The 16,409-nt window shown below is 39.7% G+C and overlaps 1 protein-coding gene and 2 long non-coding RNA genes across 5 annotated transcripts; all 3 read right to left on the bottom strand.

Annotated features, from left to right (window-relative positions):
* Positions 1 to 28: 28 nt before the first annotated feature.
* LOC121888387 lies at positions 29 to 2,589 on the bottom strand. 2 transcript variants are annotated; one of them, XR_006093228.1, is made up of 3 exons: positions 2,233 to 2,589; positions 2,035 to 2,150; positions 29 to 1,106 (listed from the first exon to the last, which is right to left on the bottom strand). It is a non-coding gene; the product is annotated as an uncharacterized LOC121888387 (long non-coding RNA). The 2 variants fall into 2 exon arrangements; XR_006093229.1 differs by having other exon boundaries at positions 2,079 to 2,150.
* Positions 2,590 to 4,556: 1,967 nt separating this feature from the next.
* Positions 4,557 to 9,316, bottom strand: LOC121887963 (sialic acid-binding Ig-like lectin 12). 2 transcript variants are annotated; one of them, XM_042399151.1, is made up of 8 exons: positions 9,303 to 9,316; positions 7,859 to 7,934; positions 7,220 to 7,603; positions 6,429 to 6,734; positions 6,074 to 6,328; positions 5,890 to 5,971; positions 5,563 to 5,620; positions 4,557 to 5,166 (listed from the first exon to the last, which is right to left on the bottom strand). In XM_042399151.1, the coding sequence occupies exons 1-8, from the start codon at positions 9,303 to 9,305 to the stop codon at positions 4,939 to 4,941; spliced, it is 1,392 nt and encodes a 463-aa protein (XP_042255085.1). In that variant the 5' UTR covers positions 9,306 to 9,316; the 3' UTR covers positions 4,557 to 4,938. The 2 variants fall into 2 exon arrangements, with proteins under 2 accessions (XP_042255085.1, XP_042255086.1); XM_042399152.1 differs by lacking the exon at positions 9,303 to 9,316 and adding an exon at positions 8,294 to 8,434.
* Positions 9,317 to 12,548: 3,232 nt separating this feature from the next.
* LOC121887974 lies at positions 12,549 to 14,980 on the bottom strand. Its single transcript, XR_006093102.1, has 2 exons — positions 14,894 to 14,980; positions 12,549 to 13,298 (listed from the first exon to the last, which is right to left on the bottom strand). It is a non-coding gene; the product is annotated as an uncharacterized LOC121887974 (long non-coding RNA).
* Positions 14,981 to 16,409: the final 1,429 nt, after the last annotated feature.

Raw genomic sequence — 16,409 nt, 5'->3', positions numbered from 1 at the left:
AATAAGTAATATACAAGAAAATGGGACATAATAGATGGACATTAAACACTAAAATTTAATACAATCTTGTAATGCACAGTTTATATGTATGTGGAAGAAAATATGATGGGCACAGGACAAAAATCAAAACTGCTGGATCCAAATTCTAATCTCTTCTATTTTTAAGCTCAGACTTCTTCTTCAGAGTCATACTGTGTTTCTCGCTATATGAGGGTTAAATCTCGAGTCTTGAGAAATTATATCGCTATCTCCATAATCAGAGCACAGGGCTGTAGTGGCATTAATAAAAGCGCTGACTACATCTCTGTGAGGATTGTGGACATGGAAAATGAGAGAAAAAAAACAAGGAAAAGAGAAAGCAAGAGACGTGGGGAAAGAGAGAGAAAGAGTTGACAAGACAAAAGAGATCTGCTGGTACTCATGTCTTCCACATGATAGAGACTGGGACAGGGTTTCCAGTAGCCTAGCAGGTGAGCACCACATTTGTACGACCCATGTACCACTTATTGTCATACCCCACTGTTGTCACATGAGGGGCGTCTGGAGGAAGGACAGTTAAATGGCAGAAAGGAGGAGAAAAGTAGCCCAGTACATTGAGTTTAACTAATCACTCATAGGTTTGAAACAGGCAAAATCATGTCAGAGTGTGAACAGCAAAGGAACAGGTGAAATAATAAGTGCTGGGTTATGTGTGTGTGTGTGTGTGTGTGGTGTCTTACACTGAACCACCAGTTTCACTGGGGGGCTCTCTGGTTTGACCTGAGTCCTGTGTGCCAGCACGCAGCTGATGTCTTTCCTGTTATCGGCTGCTGTGGGAACCATGTGGTGGTCGCTGCTCATTGTCAAGGTGTTGTCTGCACCCGGCTTAGACACTGTTGTCCCATTGCCATTGGCTGACCTGTGGTCACCCAGGAGATCTGGGCAGCGGGGTGGCCATCCAAAGACTCACATCACGCCACGACAACCAGCTTAGTGCCTGCTTCCACCGTTATGACGGAGGCCGAGTTCTGAGGCTTACCTGATGGTTGGATGGACAGTTGGATTGATGCAAGGATGGACGGTGGAGAGAAGATTAAAGGTTGCAGAGATAAAATGGAATAAGACACCTGAGGGAAAAGATAATGCACATCATTAGTGATAAACAATTTGAGTCACCAGCCAGGCAAAAAAACAACAAAAAAAACTTGATCTCCAAATATCCTTTCCCCCCCGCTCTCTCTCTCTCTCCTGTCTTTTTTTCTCTCCAGAGCTTCAAATTGTAAACAGTTATGAGCAGCAGTGCAGCAAACACAACCTGTGTTCTACTCTTAAATATCTATCATTATGCCCTTAGGTTCATAACTGGAGAAGGTTTTAGAACACATCGCTGTATTCTTTGTGAGAAACTTGAGTGGTAGTCGTTGGCAGTGAGAAGAGAAAGGCACTGCAATCTATTTATATACAATTTTCTCCTTGGCAAACTTCCTGGGTATCTCACATCTTTTTAACTATGGATCATTGTCACACTGTACTAGATCCCAAGTCAAACAAGGCACGTGGACCTGCGTTATCATTTTATGTTTCGTTTGATTGCAGTGAATTGGTCTCATCCACCTGTTCGACTATGATTTACACACCTGCAGAATCCAGTTGATGCATAATTGACAAATACTTTTTATTACAGGAAAAAGCCATATGTTTAGTCAAATATTAAGTTGTGCATTCACGTAATGGCCGATGTCTATTTGCTTCAACTGTGAAAAGCAAATTACAGGACCAAGCAATTCCAACAAATTATACTGTGTCAAGTCAGCACAATAGGCTGCAATTTCAGGATGAAACAAATATTTTTATTAGAATTGTATACCACAAACCCAGTTTAGAGCTGATAATCAAGTAATCAAATACTAACAGAGAAAAAGAAATACAATTGCAGCATGAGTGTGTATCTGACCCTTGACTGACTGACTGATTGAATAATTGACTGACTGACTAACTGACTGACTTGAATGAATGACTGACTGATTTATTGAATGCATATGAAATCACGTTCACCAGAGCGTTGCTTTTGTTTGGACATCAGTTCTTCACGCCTTTACCGTAATGCTGGTTGTGCTTCTGTCATCGCCCTGACAGCTGGTGGTCAAGTTTAAATTGGTCCCCTCTCAAACCTTTTCAAAGCGTAGAAAAGAAATTAAAGGTAGAGTGTTGCTAATAATGAGCTGTAAGTTTTTTTAAGCGACAGTTTCTTACCGTGCAGTGTCGTTGCGACCAAGAAGAGCAGTCCGATCATTTTTGTGCAGTCATGCCAATTTCGGGCGTCATGTCTCTCCATGGTTAATCCTCTTTATAGAATCAGACGCGCTGTCTCTCTGAAATATAGTCTTTGTGAAATCGAAAAATTCAATTTTTTGTGTAAAATCTCACTCAGTCAAGGCGGAAAAACGTGTGTGGATACAGGACAGACCGGGGTCCGACAGAGATTCTTATTTCAAATGTCCCTCGCTGCGCCTTTAAGACGAAATAAATGAAAATCCTTCTGAGTTAGTCCTGACAGCATACAGTTAATATTCCCTCCAGATGGTGCTCTGGATGTAATGATGTGCTGCTGCGCTCTCTGTCATCTGAGCGCGCCGCGGTCCAGCTGTTGACTGACTGCGTGATGTCATCAGTCAGTCAGGCGTCATAGCCCTACTCCCAAAAAACAATTAGGACCAGTGATTGCAGGAGGGGCACTCTGGGAACAACTTGTTTAAATCGCCAAAAGCATTTTTCCTCCTTAAAAGACACAACTTGCACCCAGATATAACATCTTAACTCCACAGCGGATTTTACTTTCACTGGAGATTCCTGCAATCAGTGGAAAACACAAATGATTCAAAAGCGCGATAGCTTCCATATCCAGGAATATACAGTACATATGAAGTTCTATTTTCAAGATTCAAGAGCTGAGGAGTATAATTTACAACCAATATTGAACCATCGAAGTCATTTTGTTTCATTTGCAGCCACCGCGCTGCATGGCAATAATTAAATCACCAGCAATTTATGTAAATGTTATCTACAGTAAAACAGCATTCAGTCTAAAAATAACAGTTACTATACAATCAATCCAATAAGTCAGTAATGATGTATAGCGGTGAGGAACGTGGAAACAGATGATCTGACGCCCTCTGCTGTTTGTTTCTGCACACAGAATCGAGATCGGCCCGTATTCTGCAAACTCGAACACAGCAGATGCCAAACTCAATAAACCTTCATTAAAGAACTGCAACATACAACTCCAGCGGCAGTCAGCTAAATCACCCCAACAGTCAAACAAACCCACAATAACAAATGAACAGTTGAAATGTGTTCTTTTCTTTATAGGCGCCTGAGCAATGGAGCAAGTGGAGCAAATGTATCCCCATTGTTCAATTAGGGGGAGCAAAGTTATGGTTTTGCTACCCCACTTTTTGTCTTTTTAAAAATAAATTTATCATCATACAGTCCCCACAATCAGGTGATTATATTTAAGCAGCCTATATCAATAATCCTTTTTCTATTTTCAGCAACTGACAAAAACAAGCAATAAAAAATTAACAGTCAAATGTTCAGCGATGGAAAGTGACTTGTTTAGACTTCTGCAAAATACTTTGCTTTTGTTTCAGTTTTAGTCTGACTTTGGATGGAATTATTTTTAAATATGCTGACGCATCAGTCTGTGTAATTATCTCTCATCAGGCGTGCTGGGTAAGTGAGAGCTGCAAGTTCACTCTAAGGGGAAGTGAGGTCTAGTCCTCAACTAAAATGGCCCTTTCAAGTCTTGAGGAGCAAAAATCGCCTTCTGAGTTGTGCATTAAAATAGTCCTTGATTTGAGATAATGTGGGTTAAAATAATCTGCTTTTGAAGTTGTGATTATTCATTCCTGTATAACATTACAACTACATCAGCTAGTGGTGCTAATAGCTGCCACTAGAACCTGCATGTTGGATTGGAATTAGATAGTTGATGTCTTGTAAACTTTTGAGTTTTAATCCTTCAAAGAGACGAGAGAATTTTTTTTCCACACCTTGCCCACTGTAAATTCAGAGACTGTGACAGCATCTGCCATGCAAACAAAGCAGCTGTGGATTTAAATGCCAACAGTACTTTTCATTGCCATATTTTAGTTTGCAGCCGCTGAATGTTTGAACACTGACACACTCAGCAAAAGTGTCCTCTAGTTCCCACAGAGCAGGGACCCACACCACTGCTGTGTTTCAAAACTGTAGAAAGCTCAGTTAGATTTTGTCAAAACACTCATTTTTCATCACCTTTCTCATCTCAAGTGGTTGCCACAATTATTACTCTACCGTACTTGCTCCACTAATACAATATAAGGCATGTTGACATTTGAAATTTTGGGAGATTTTTAAAAGGTGCTTAAACAAATTTTTATCACAGTGAAAAGAATAAATAGGGTTTGAAATCAGAAACAATGTTTTCATCTCAAGTTTTGCACTAATTAAAGTACAAATAAACATATGATGAAAATGGAACAAACAATACACAAGCTGTCAAAGAAATCATTCAAAAACTCTCTTTTTAAGGATGTAAAATTTATTTTGAGGAACAGGAAAAAAGGTTTGTACAAGAGGTTGCTCAGGATGTTGCTGATTCTGTCTGGATAGGTCACACAGACAGAGCAGAGACGATCATTGTTTCCTAAAATAAATACTTCACACCTTGTTAGAAAAACATCTTAAATTTAAATCTAATCTTGTGTGCTACGCTGCTGCTGTGTGTGCTGAACTGCTCCTGGTGTCATATTCATTCATTTATACTACTACAGTGAAAGTACAATTTTTCTGTCCAGGCTCCAGTATCTTTTTCTGACATAAGTGACATAAATAACATCTTGTAAGAATAAAAATTAAAGTAATGTTTAATAGGAATTGTACTCAAGTGTAATCTGTCTTTAAACAACAAAACAACTCTCATTTTTTCTTCACTGTAGCATACAGGTCCTCTGGGCCGTCCACAGTCTGTGCTAAGCTGTTTGTTGGCTTGGATGCTTTGACCTGTGCATACACTGTATCCTGCTGCTGTCCACTGTCCTGCGCTGAGTCAGAGGATGGTCCAGGTCTCCGCTTGGAGAAGCTGATCTCTCCATAATGGATCTGTTCTTCTTCTGTTGTAGCTGGCTTTTCTTCACCTGTTTGACTCTGCAAAAAATGTAACGAACAAAAAGTGTTGTGAGAAGCAGGAGGTGGAGTTTCAGCCTCTAAATGTCACCTCATTCTCTCACTAAAGATCAGAATAATCACATATAATCACAGATTATCACAGCAACAAAACGTATGTTGTTTCAAGAAAGAGCTAAACGATAAATTGTCTGCTCTCATGTGGGTTGCGTAGTCTTCCACCTTCCACCTTAGTGTATTTGTAAGAGGATGTTTTGTCACATTTGTTGCATTTCTTCACATTTAACTCAGTCTTCTGTCTTTCCCACACAGACTTGTGAAATCATCTGGACTGAGCTCACTGTCACTGTGAGCATTTTTAAAATGCTCACAACACACAGTGCATTACTGTACAGTAATGTTTTAGTATTTTCCCACCTCAGTCTGTTGTGGAGTTGGATGCGTTGACTTGGACCGCTTGAAAAACATGAGAGTGCTGTACAAAGAGAAGAAAAAGAAAAAAGAAATCATCAATGAAAAATCTAGATTGAAATGTGAGTGTGATGCTTCTGATGTCTTTTTTCAGACCACAGAGTTAAACACTTTCATCGGTATGTAGAGGAAATATCAGAAAAGTTGATTTCCAGACACGTAAAGAAATAACAGACCACAAGCTAATCTGTTTCTTATCGTCAGCGTGGGCTTGGCTGGAATTTAAGAGCCAGAAACTGAGTCATTTTAGCTGCTATAATTTGTGATACTCACCACACACAGACAACCAGGCAGATGAGTATGATGATCACAAAGATTCCTCCAAGAAGTGCCCCCAGCTTCAAAGACCCATTTCCTTATAGAAATAAAAGCAATATAAGCATGAAGAGATATAACATACACAAGTCCCACTTTTCATTAATGAAAGTAACTGGAATCAGTACAGTCCTGCATTTACCTTTAATAGGCAGATCGATCTCTGACGTCTGATTACCAAGATCATTTGTGGCCACACAGTGATAAACTCCTCCATCTGTCACATTGAAGCTGTAAAAGTCTCCTTCAGATACTTTCATGGTTCCATCTTTGCTGATCTTGTACCAGGTGAAGTTGGCAGCAGGTTTGGCTCTGCTGGAGCAGGTCAGGTTCACCCAGCTACCTGGTGACACCAAACCTGATGGACTGATCCTCACTGAGGTGTCTTTGGGAGCATCTGAAGAAAATGTGAATATTTTTATTCATTAAAAATCAGCTGACATCCCATAAATCATCATGTTTTGACAGGATCCAATAACAAACTCTGGTTGCCTTACATGAAACACTGAGAGTCACTTTTTCCTTTGCTGACTTAGCATTTTGTCCTTCATTCACAGAGTAGCTGGAAGAACAGGTGATGTTGTATCCGTCGTGCTTGTCAGACAGAGTGATGGTCGTCTGGATTTTAGTCGTAAAGGTTCGATTTGCGTTTTCCTCTATTTTGTTGTGAGCGTCTTGTTGGAGATTCCAGGTGAGTTTAGGAGGGGAGTGTGGACAGGGAGTGAAAGCTGAGCAGGTTATAGTGACAGACTCCTTCTCCTTCAGCTCACCTGAGATTTCAATTCTGGGGCTCGGAGGAGAATCTGTGGTTTAAAATCAAACACAGACTTTACACTACATGTCAGTGTTAGTTATTTTACAGCTAATTTTCATCCATTTGTAAAAACCACATCATGGGACATGAAACTGTCAGAGGTTGTTGAGTATTGTGAGCATTTATTGAGACAGTAACTGTCAAAATCAGTGACTTAAACAAACTAAGACTGATTCATTTAGACTTTGTCCCTCAATGAATATGGAGGATTTGAAATAACTTGATACTGATTAAATGTATAAATATTCAGGTATTATTCAACTGTGAGTCAGGACTTTCAAACCAATGACTATGTGTTCACAGGCTGGTTTCTCTCACATTTCACCACAGCTGAGTTTTCTTTGTAGTCTACATCAGATATTTAATTTCACAGTAAAGGTTAGGGCCATGGTGTTTGCTGTTCAGACCAAAGCTGCAACTGATTTCCTTTTTATTCTAAACAACAATATGACTGAAAAAAGAAAACTCTCTTACCTTTGACTGTTATTTGAACAGGATCACAAACAGCTGTTGCCATGAATCCATTGCCCTCAATTCTGAAGTAGTATCTGTCTGTATATGTTGTGTTTAAACTGGAAAACAGAGTGGTGCAGTCATTCTGACTCAGGTTTCCAGTAATGTTCATTGGATAGGTGTTAACTGTCTGACCACTGTTGAAAATCACATTTCTTGGATAGCTTTTAAAATTGTGGTCATTTTTAATCCACACTCCAATGGTTGTTCTCCTGCCATCAAATGTTTGTCCCGGTGCAGCACTAAAGTTACACGGGATTTGCAAACAAGATCCACTCAGTGCTTCCATCTCCAGCGGTGCAGTAATGAAGAGGTGTGAAATATGAGGACAAGCAGCCAAAGCACCTGTGAGATCAGAGTCATGATTAACATAAAGTAGAAAAATCTCCATGATGAGATGGTTCATGATACAATAAATGCAGTTCAGCAGCTGTATGTTGCATGTTTTCTTGTCCTGTTAACAGTTTTAAAATAAAACATTTGACGTTGCAGTCAGGATGTGAACAGTTGTAAGAAGTTTCTGGTCTTTCTGCTTTGTTTCAGAGTGTAAATGATTTGAGTTAATGTCTCCAAATAAAACTGAGTGAACAAACAGCTCACCTGTAAGAAAGAAGACACTCAGTAACATGTTGTCTGTCAACATCTTTGTAGACAGGGCTGCCATGAATCTCATCACCTGGATTTACAAACATAAAAATGCAGGAATATTTTCTTCTTTTAACCATTTTATGGAGTTTTTATTCATTATATTAAAACTAATTCTTCTCTTAAAATTCACACATTCAAACCAGGGATGTAAATCTGCAGAACTATGAAATATTATATTCAATATAAATTCTAAATAATACCAAAGTAGTGAGATTATGGTATCTGTTAATGGTAAAATGTTACAGTGATCTTTCATTTCTTAGATGCCATTTCTGCTAAAACAAAGCCCAACAAATAAGATGTTATATCAAATATTTTCCACTTCAGTTCATGAGGAGTAACAGAATAATATAACTCTCTGGGTTAAAAAAGTTAAGAAGGTCTTACCCAACAAGCTCACATCAAAAACAGAGCAGCAGTAAGATCCTTTGACTGGTGAATTCAAGTGAAATCTTTCAGTTTATTAAGCTGAGCTGTGATGCAACAGACAAACTGACCGACTTCCCTTTTTAGCTTTTGCAATTTAAAACTGAGTCAACTTTCTGTGTTTTAAGACCTACAGAGGAAGTTCCTTTGACACAAGTTTACAACAAATACAAACAGTTCTCACCCTTACTGCTAATATCCTGAGTATTTTAACCACATGACTCACTGCAGGTCTATATTCATTAATATGTAGAATATATTATATAAATCACTAAAATAATGTATTGCTTTGAACAGATGATATGTTAACTTCATGTATCGTACACATATACTCAGTTGTTGTTGCTGACTTGTGTGCTGCTGCTCTGCATTACTGGACCGATGAGAAAACCTCAGTGATGAAAATGTTTCTCTCACTTCACATGTGTTTATTTGTGTTATTACAATTTCATCACTAAATAAGTGACACAAGTCAGTTGTAAGTTGTTTCAAAATGTAACTTTTACAGAGCTACCATTGTGCTGGATGGATAATTTTAAGTGTTCTTTGTTTTGTTATATAAATATTTGGCTCTATGGATGACAATGTCTGTCTGTCGGTCCATCACTTTGGTCCAGACTCAAATATCTCAACATCTCCTGCATGGATTGGCACAAAACTTTGAACAGACATTCATGGTCCTCAGAGGAGGAATCCTACTGACTTTAATGATCCACTGACTTTTCATCTAACGCCTCAGATCAAAACTTACATTTGTCCAATAATTTGGTTTACAACAAACTGACAAACAACTTTCCCAACAGCCTCAGCTGTTTAGTGCTAATTGGTCAAACTAACATGGTGAACATGGTTAACAATATAATTGCTTGGTATCAGCATGTTAGCATTATCATTATGAGCATGTTAGCATGCTGACATTAGAAGAGCTGCTAGCATGAGTGAGGCTAAATAAAAGAATCATTTGTTTAACCATCTTCTTGATCATCCAAGTGTGGCCGTATGATGTAGTGGCTCTCCATGCCACCGTGTGGCACTGTGCCAGTTCTTAGCGCACTGTTGCTGGGTGGCACCAAGCGCACCTATACAGGCAGGTGCCTGATCGCACCTCTTCCTCTCGATCCTCCCTTGGATGATCCTGTTGTGTGGTGGCCGCAGCCTGGCGTGGTGAAGCAGTGCGGGCATTTTGGCGTGTTTGCTTGCCGCCAACGTGCTTCACTGTTATTCAAAGGTAATGCGCTCTGCCAGTGTACCCTCTCCCATTTAAGTGCGCAGTCGGTGCTGTGTGCGCACTGGTAGCGCTGGTGTTTCTCTGTGTGCGTGCAGTTGGCTGTTGGTGTGGAGGGACTGCTTGGCCCACTCGGGGCCCGGCGTGGTCGCTTCTTGTTTCCCTTGGTGAGTCGGCGTTGTCCGCCTTTCTTATACAACAGTGCGTGTGGCTCTCAGCTGACTGGCATGTTGATTGCTGCCTTGCAGCAAAGCAACGCTACAGGCCAACTTCTCCCTCCTATCGTCGGGGAGGCTGTGCTGGTGCCCGCTGGTAGGTAGTAACCATGAATGGAACTCACCTTAAAATAATCATTCACCAGATTTAATAAAAATCATTTGTGCCCTTTTTATAGAGGCTGTAGAGGTGCATGGCTTAGCACTGGCCACCACCCCCTAAATACGGCTGCGGCTTTGATGCTGTCTCCGCCGTGGCTGTTTCAACTATTGTTTCACCGCTGCTGCTTCACAGCTGATGCCCTGCGGCTCAGCTGTCCGGCTGACCGAGCTGCGTGGTGACTCCTGCGTACAGGCCGCTCAGTCTGTACCTTTTTAGATTGGTCGTTTGTGTGTATTTTATTTTACTGACATAATTACTCCCCTTACTTAGTTATTTTCTTCTTTGATTTGTGTTAAGAATGAAAACAATTTGGTTTATTTGGGTGTTTCATTCTGTAAATATTAATTTGGGGCCTATGTAATTGTGTCAGATTGTAGTGTCACCACCAGGGCTTTTGTATTGTTTTGTTTGCTGTATATTAATTTTCTTTCTATTTGACAGGTGCTGGGGACCCAGGCAGCAGTCCACTCCCCCGGTGGTGGGTTTCCTTCGCACTCTCGATTTTGTTCGCTGGTTTGCTTTGTCACAAGTGTTTTTTCTTTTGTTGTGAATTTCCCTGCCTTGGTTTGATCCGTGCTGCCTTGGTAAGCCTCAGCCCTGTCTCCAACCCCTTTTTTTGGTTCGCCTTCCTGTGCCATTAATTCCTGGGTTCCGCTGTGGTGGCTGACATTTTTAGCGAATTACCCTTTGATTGTTTCTTTTTCTCATTTTGTTTAATAAAGTATTTTTAATTGAACACGTTCTCTGCCTAAGTGGAATTTATTATTGAACCTGTGTCTTGCTTATTTGCTTGTAGCTAACTCCCAATTTAATAATTTCCGGGGTGAAATCCCCCCGGTGGCGTTGTCGAGGCAATTTACGGCACCACTCTGCCACACAAGCTTTAATCAGATAAGAGAATATTAGTCTTTTCATCTTAAAATGTGAGACAAAACATGAAAATAGGCAAGAAATCAGCCCAACCTTATTCAGATTATTGATGAAGCTGTCTGTATTTTGTGTTGTCAATACAGGAACAAATTGCAGAAAAAAGCATACAGTGTGTTCTAATTGCTCTCCTGGCAAAAAGATAAAAATTTAGATTAATTCAGCAAGGCTAATCATGGAGTTCATCTTTCCACACTAAGTAATACCATTTAATGTCTATCGGCCAAAACACGGATCCACCAGAATATCATTTTTAATAAGTATCACACAAACAAGTAGAATTAAGAATAAAAATAATACATCATTTTATTGATAGTGAACATTATATCTTATGTCTCAATCAATCTTATGTCTGGATCTCAATCGCTCTGTTGACATATTCTGCTTCTACTGTGTCCTGTGGAAATGAAACAACTCATAGTGTCGTTTGTGATCTGCGGATGATGTGCTGCAGCAGATAACGTGCATTCTTGTTTCTTTGTGAACAGAAGCACGTTTTTTTTACGGGGCAGTTGTACAGAGCTGTGAATAGTAGGAATGATATATATATATATATATATATATATATATATACAGGTGAATCGCTATAGTAACAGTCATCGGAGTGTGGCGGACTCACTGAATGTCACTTGCAGTTTCATTTTGTTTATTGTTAAGAAGAGCTGGAAAAATGAAATGTGAGGTCTGAACCATAAACTGCCTCTTTGTGGTCAACAGTGTCGCCTGGTGGAGAATGATGAGAACACAACAATAATAAGTGAGGCCTGCAAATACAGTAGTACAGTAATCAGAAGTGGCAGATCTAGAAAGTTTTACATGGGGTGGCAACGGAGAAATGTATTTATCACTTCTGCAGGTAAATAGTGACAGAAAATAGCCAAAAACTATTTTACTGAGTGTGTCTTTGTTCTGGAAATGATGTAAACAGAGAGAAAACACACCACGAGGTGTAAAGTGTCTTTCAGTCTTAATCTCTACCCATCAGCTTCTGTCCCTCTCATTCTTCTTCTGTTTCATCTTTCTCACTCAGTTCTTCATCCCTCACAATCAGTTCTTCTCCATCTCTTTGTCTCATGTCCTGATCTCTTCCCTCTTTTGCCTTTCCTTTTCATTTTCTATGAGAAGGCCAGTTCTTGCTTATGTCAAGACCGTCCTGTTTCAGTACTGTAAGACACAAGCAAGAAATTTTAGATGTTTTTCCCCACAGCGGTCTATTGAAATTTAAACATCCCAGTCAGAACATTGAAAAAGACTCTCTGATCACAGGTTAGTCTCTGTAACATTAGCCCACCACTGATTTAATTGATTATCCTTTAGAAGACATTTTGTTTTACAGTAAAGGAGCCAAGAAGTAAAGTTTTCCTCATCAAATGAGTCCACCACTAAACAATGAAAGAAACATCTAATTTCATGACTTTGAGGTGAAGTGAGGCAATTTGTGAATCTTGGTAGAATTGTAAAGAACAATGTATCAACTTCTCTCTTCATCTAAACTTCTCTTTGTTCATCTTTTTTGGTTCAAAAGCTTCTGGATATCATCTGAACTTAGAGATTAAAACACTACATACAAACAGTTCACATGCAAATGATATCCTGTGAGGAAGGAAGTCAGATTTGGTGAAAACTTAAGTTTTCAAATGACAAATTCACTCTAAAACACATTTAACAGAACTCATTGCACGCCTGTATGCTTAATCTTCTTTATTATTGATATGTATAGAATATATCACATGAATTACAATAATGACACAATTAATCAGCTGAAATCATAACAATGTTTTTTGCACACAGTTACCACAGTGTCTTTGCTGACTTCTGTGCTGTAAATATGACATTAAGAAATCCGTCATCTGCAGCTATCATCAACCTTTACCTGTGTAAATGTGCTAAAACAAATGACAGAATAAGTGATAAAAATACTTTTCTCCTAAACACTTCATGAAAAGCTTCTTGGCAAGAAATCTGAAAGTTCACATTTTAACAGTCATTTCATTTCATTACTAATTAATTGTATTAATAACATGGTTTAATTATGTTTTTGACATCTTAAAAACAAAAGAAAAACTACTGGTGCCATGAATCAGTCCAATATTAGTAATGAAGATGTTATGTTGACTCTCAGAAGAAAAAAGAAGAAATGCACTGCAGAAACAAAACTACTTTAACATGCTGATGAAGTCTGGGATCATCTTGTTCATCTTTCAAAGCTTATACAAAGTAAGACTATTTCATATTTACTGCCCTGGAGGAAGCAGTTATCTTCCTTCTTGTAAGTGGAACACTAACAAATGTAAATGATGAATAAGCATGTAATACAGAATAGACAATACTGGATATCATGTAATTCTACTGATGATGAACATGTGGTCTTCCTCTCCTCATGGCTCATGATGACAACTCCATCACTGTGTTGACATAGTCTGCTTCTACTGTGTCCTGTGGAAATGAAACAGCACAGAGACAGTGGGGTCTTAGTGATTTGTAGTGAATTTACTGCAGCTGAAAGAGTTTTATCATCAGTGAAAAAATCCAAATCAGTTAATTAGCTGGTTGATCAATAAGTCTCACACAGGACCAAATGAGTCAACACAAAAGCTCCAACTCTAATTTCCTGTCTGTTCATGTAACAAAGTGTTGACTGTAAGGTCACCTTTGATTCAGCAGATTAATGTGACAAAGATAAACTGTGATGCTAGTTTAGGACAACAAGACTAAGAGTCTACAGCCATGCGAGCTGCTCTGTGAGGCTATACTTTGACCGTGCTTTAAGCTGACATCAGCATGCTAACATGCTCACCGTGACGATGCTGATGTTTAGAAGGTATAATGTTCACCATCTTAGTTTAGTATGTTAGCATAACATTTGTGAGTTACTGTAATGGTTTATTAAAACAACACTTGTACTCAGAAGTAGGACAGGATAAGATGACTGGTGATTTCAAGTGAAATCTTTCAGTTTATTAAGCTGAACTGTAATGCAACAGTCCAACTGAACGACTTCCCTTTTTAGCTTTTGCAATTTAAAACTTCCTGTGTTTTAAGACCTACAGAGGAAGTTCATTTGGACTTGAGTGACACAAGTTTACAACAAATACAAACAGTTCTCACCCTTACTGCTAATATCCTGAGTATTTTAACCACATGACTCACTGCAGGTCTATATTCATTAATATGTAGAATATATTATATAAATCACTAAAATAATGTATTGATTTGAACAGATGATATGTTAACTTCATGTATTGTGCACATATACTCAGTTGTTGTTGCTGACTTGTGTGCTGCTGCTCTGCATTACTGGACCGATGAGAAAACCTCAGTGATGAAAATGTTTCTCTCGCTTCACATGTGTTTATTTGTGTTATTACAATTTCATCACTAAATAAGTGACACAAGTCAGTTGTAAGTTGTTTCAAAATGTAACTTTTACAGAGCCACCATTGTGCTGGATGACACATTAAATCAGCAGTCAACTACACAGCTGTCATAACCTTTGTATATGTGCTCAAACACAAATGATGATGTAAGTTATGAAAATGGTTTTCTCTTTGACATTGTCTACTTCCTCATAATTCAAATGTTTAAATGTTTTAATTTTAAGTGTTCTTTGTTTTGTTATATAAATATTTGGCTCTATGGATGACAATGTCTGTCTGTCGGTCCATCACTTTGGTCCAGACTCAAATATCTCAACATCTCCTGCATGGATTGGCACGAAACTTTGAACAGACATTCATGGTCCTCAGAGGAGGAATCCTACTGACTTTAATGATCCACTGACTTTTCATCTAACGCCTCAGATCAAAACTTACATTTGTCCAATAATTTGGTTTACAACAAACTGACAAACAACTTTCCCAACAGCCTCAGCTGTTTAGTGCTAATCGGTCAAACTAACATGGTGAACATGGTTAACAATATAATTGCTTGGTATCAGCATGTTAGCATTATCATTATGAGCATGTTAGCATGCTGACATTAGAAGAGCTGCTAGCATGAGTGAGGCTAAATAAAAGAATCATTTGTTTAACCATCTTCTTGATCATCCAAGTGTGGCCGTATGATGTAGTGGCTCTCCATGCCACCGTGTGGCACTGTGCCAGTTCTTAGCGCGCTGTTGCTGGGTGGCACCAAGCGCATCTATACAGGCAGGTGCCTGATCGCACCTCTTCCTCTCGATCCTCCCTTGGATGATCCTGCTGTGTGGTGGCTGCAGCCTGGCGTGGTGGAGCAGTGTGGGCATTTTGGCGTGTTTGCTTGCCGCCAACGTGCTTCACTGTTATTCAAAGGTAATGCGCTCTGCCAGTGTACCCTCTCCCATTTAAGTGCGCAGTCGGTGCTGTGTGGGCACTGGTAGCGCTGGTGTTTCTGTGTTTGTGCAGTTGGCTGTTGGTGTGGAGGGACTGCTTGGCCCACTCGGGGCCCGGCGTGGTCGCTTCTTGTTTCCCTTGGTGAGTCGGCGTTGTCCGCATTTCTTATACAACAGTGCGTGTGGCTCTCAGCTGACTGGCATGTTGATTGCTGCCTTGCAGCAAAGCAACGCTACAGGCCAACTTCTCCCTCCTATCGTCGGGGAGGCTGTGCTGGTGCCCGCTGGTAGGTAGTAACCATGAATGGAACTCACCTTAAAGTAATCATTCACCAGATTTAATAAAAATCATTTGTGCCCCTTTTATAGAGGCTGTAGAGGTGCGTGGCTTAGCACTGGCCACCACCCCCTAAATACAGCTGCGGCTTTGATGCTGTCTCCGCCGTGGCTGTTTCAACTATTGTTTCACCGCTGCTGCTTCACAGCTGATGCCCTGCGGCTCAGCTGTCCGGCTGACCGAGCTGCGTGGTGACTCCTGCGTACAGGCCGCTCAGTCTGTACCTTTTTAGATTGGTCGTTTGTGTGTATTTTATTTTACTGACATAATTACTCCCCTTACTTAGTTAGTTTCTTCTTTGATTTGTGTTAAGAATGAAAACAATTTGGTTTATTTGGGTGTTTCATTCTGTAAATATTAATTTGGGGCCTATGTAATTGTGTCAGATTGTAGTGTCACCACCAGGGCTTTTGTATTTTGTTTGCTTTATATTAATTTTCTTTCTATTTGACAGGTGCTGGGGACCCAGGCAGCAGTCCACTCCCCCGGTGGTGGGTTTCCTTCGCACTCGAAATTTTGTTTGCTGGTTTGCTTTGTTGCGGGTGGTTTTTCTTTTGTTGTGAATTTCCCTGCCTTGGTTTGATCCGTGCTGCCTTGGTAAGCCTCAGCCCTGTCTCCAACCCCTTTTTTTTTGGTTCGTCTTCCTGTGCCATTAATTCCTGGGTTCCGCTGTGGTGGCTGACATTTTTAGCGAATTACCCTTTGTTTCTTTTTCTCATTTTGTTTAATAAAGTATTTTTAATTGAACACGTCCCCTGCCTAAGTGGAATTTATAATTGAACTCTAAAAAACATTTAACAGAACTCATTGCACGCCTGTATGCTTAATCTTCTTTATTATTGATATGTATAGAATATATCACATGAATTGCAATAATGACACAATTAATCAGCTGAAATCA

This window comes from Thunnus maccoyii, chromosome 21 (genome assembly GCF_910596095.1).
Source record: "Thunnus maccoyii chromosome 21, fThuMac1.1, whole genome shotgun sequence".
In the NCBI taxonomy this organism is placed as follows: domain Eukaryota; kingdom Metazoa; phylum Chordata; class Actinopteri; order Scombriformes; family Scombridae; genus Thunnus; species Thunnus maccoyii.
This window is presented reverse-complemented; position numbering and strand designations above follow the sequence as displayed.

Excerpts from the sequence above, each read along its gene's own strand:
- LOC121887963 (XM_042399151.1), bottom strand. Across the intron at positions 7,604-7,858 it reads GAGTGTCTTCTTTCTTACAG|GTGCTTTGGCTGCTTGTCCT; the intron begins GTGAGCTGTTTG and ends CTGATCTCACAG. Across the intron at positions 6,329-6,428 it reads AGTGACTCTCAGTGTTTCAT|ATGCTCCCAAAGACACCTCA; the intron begins GTAAGGCAACCA and ends CATTTTCTTCAG.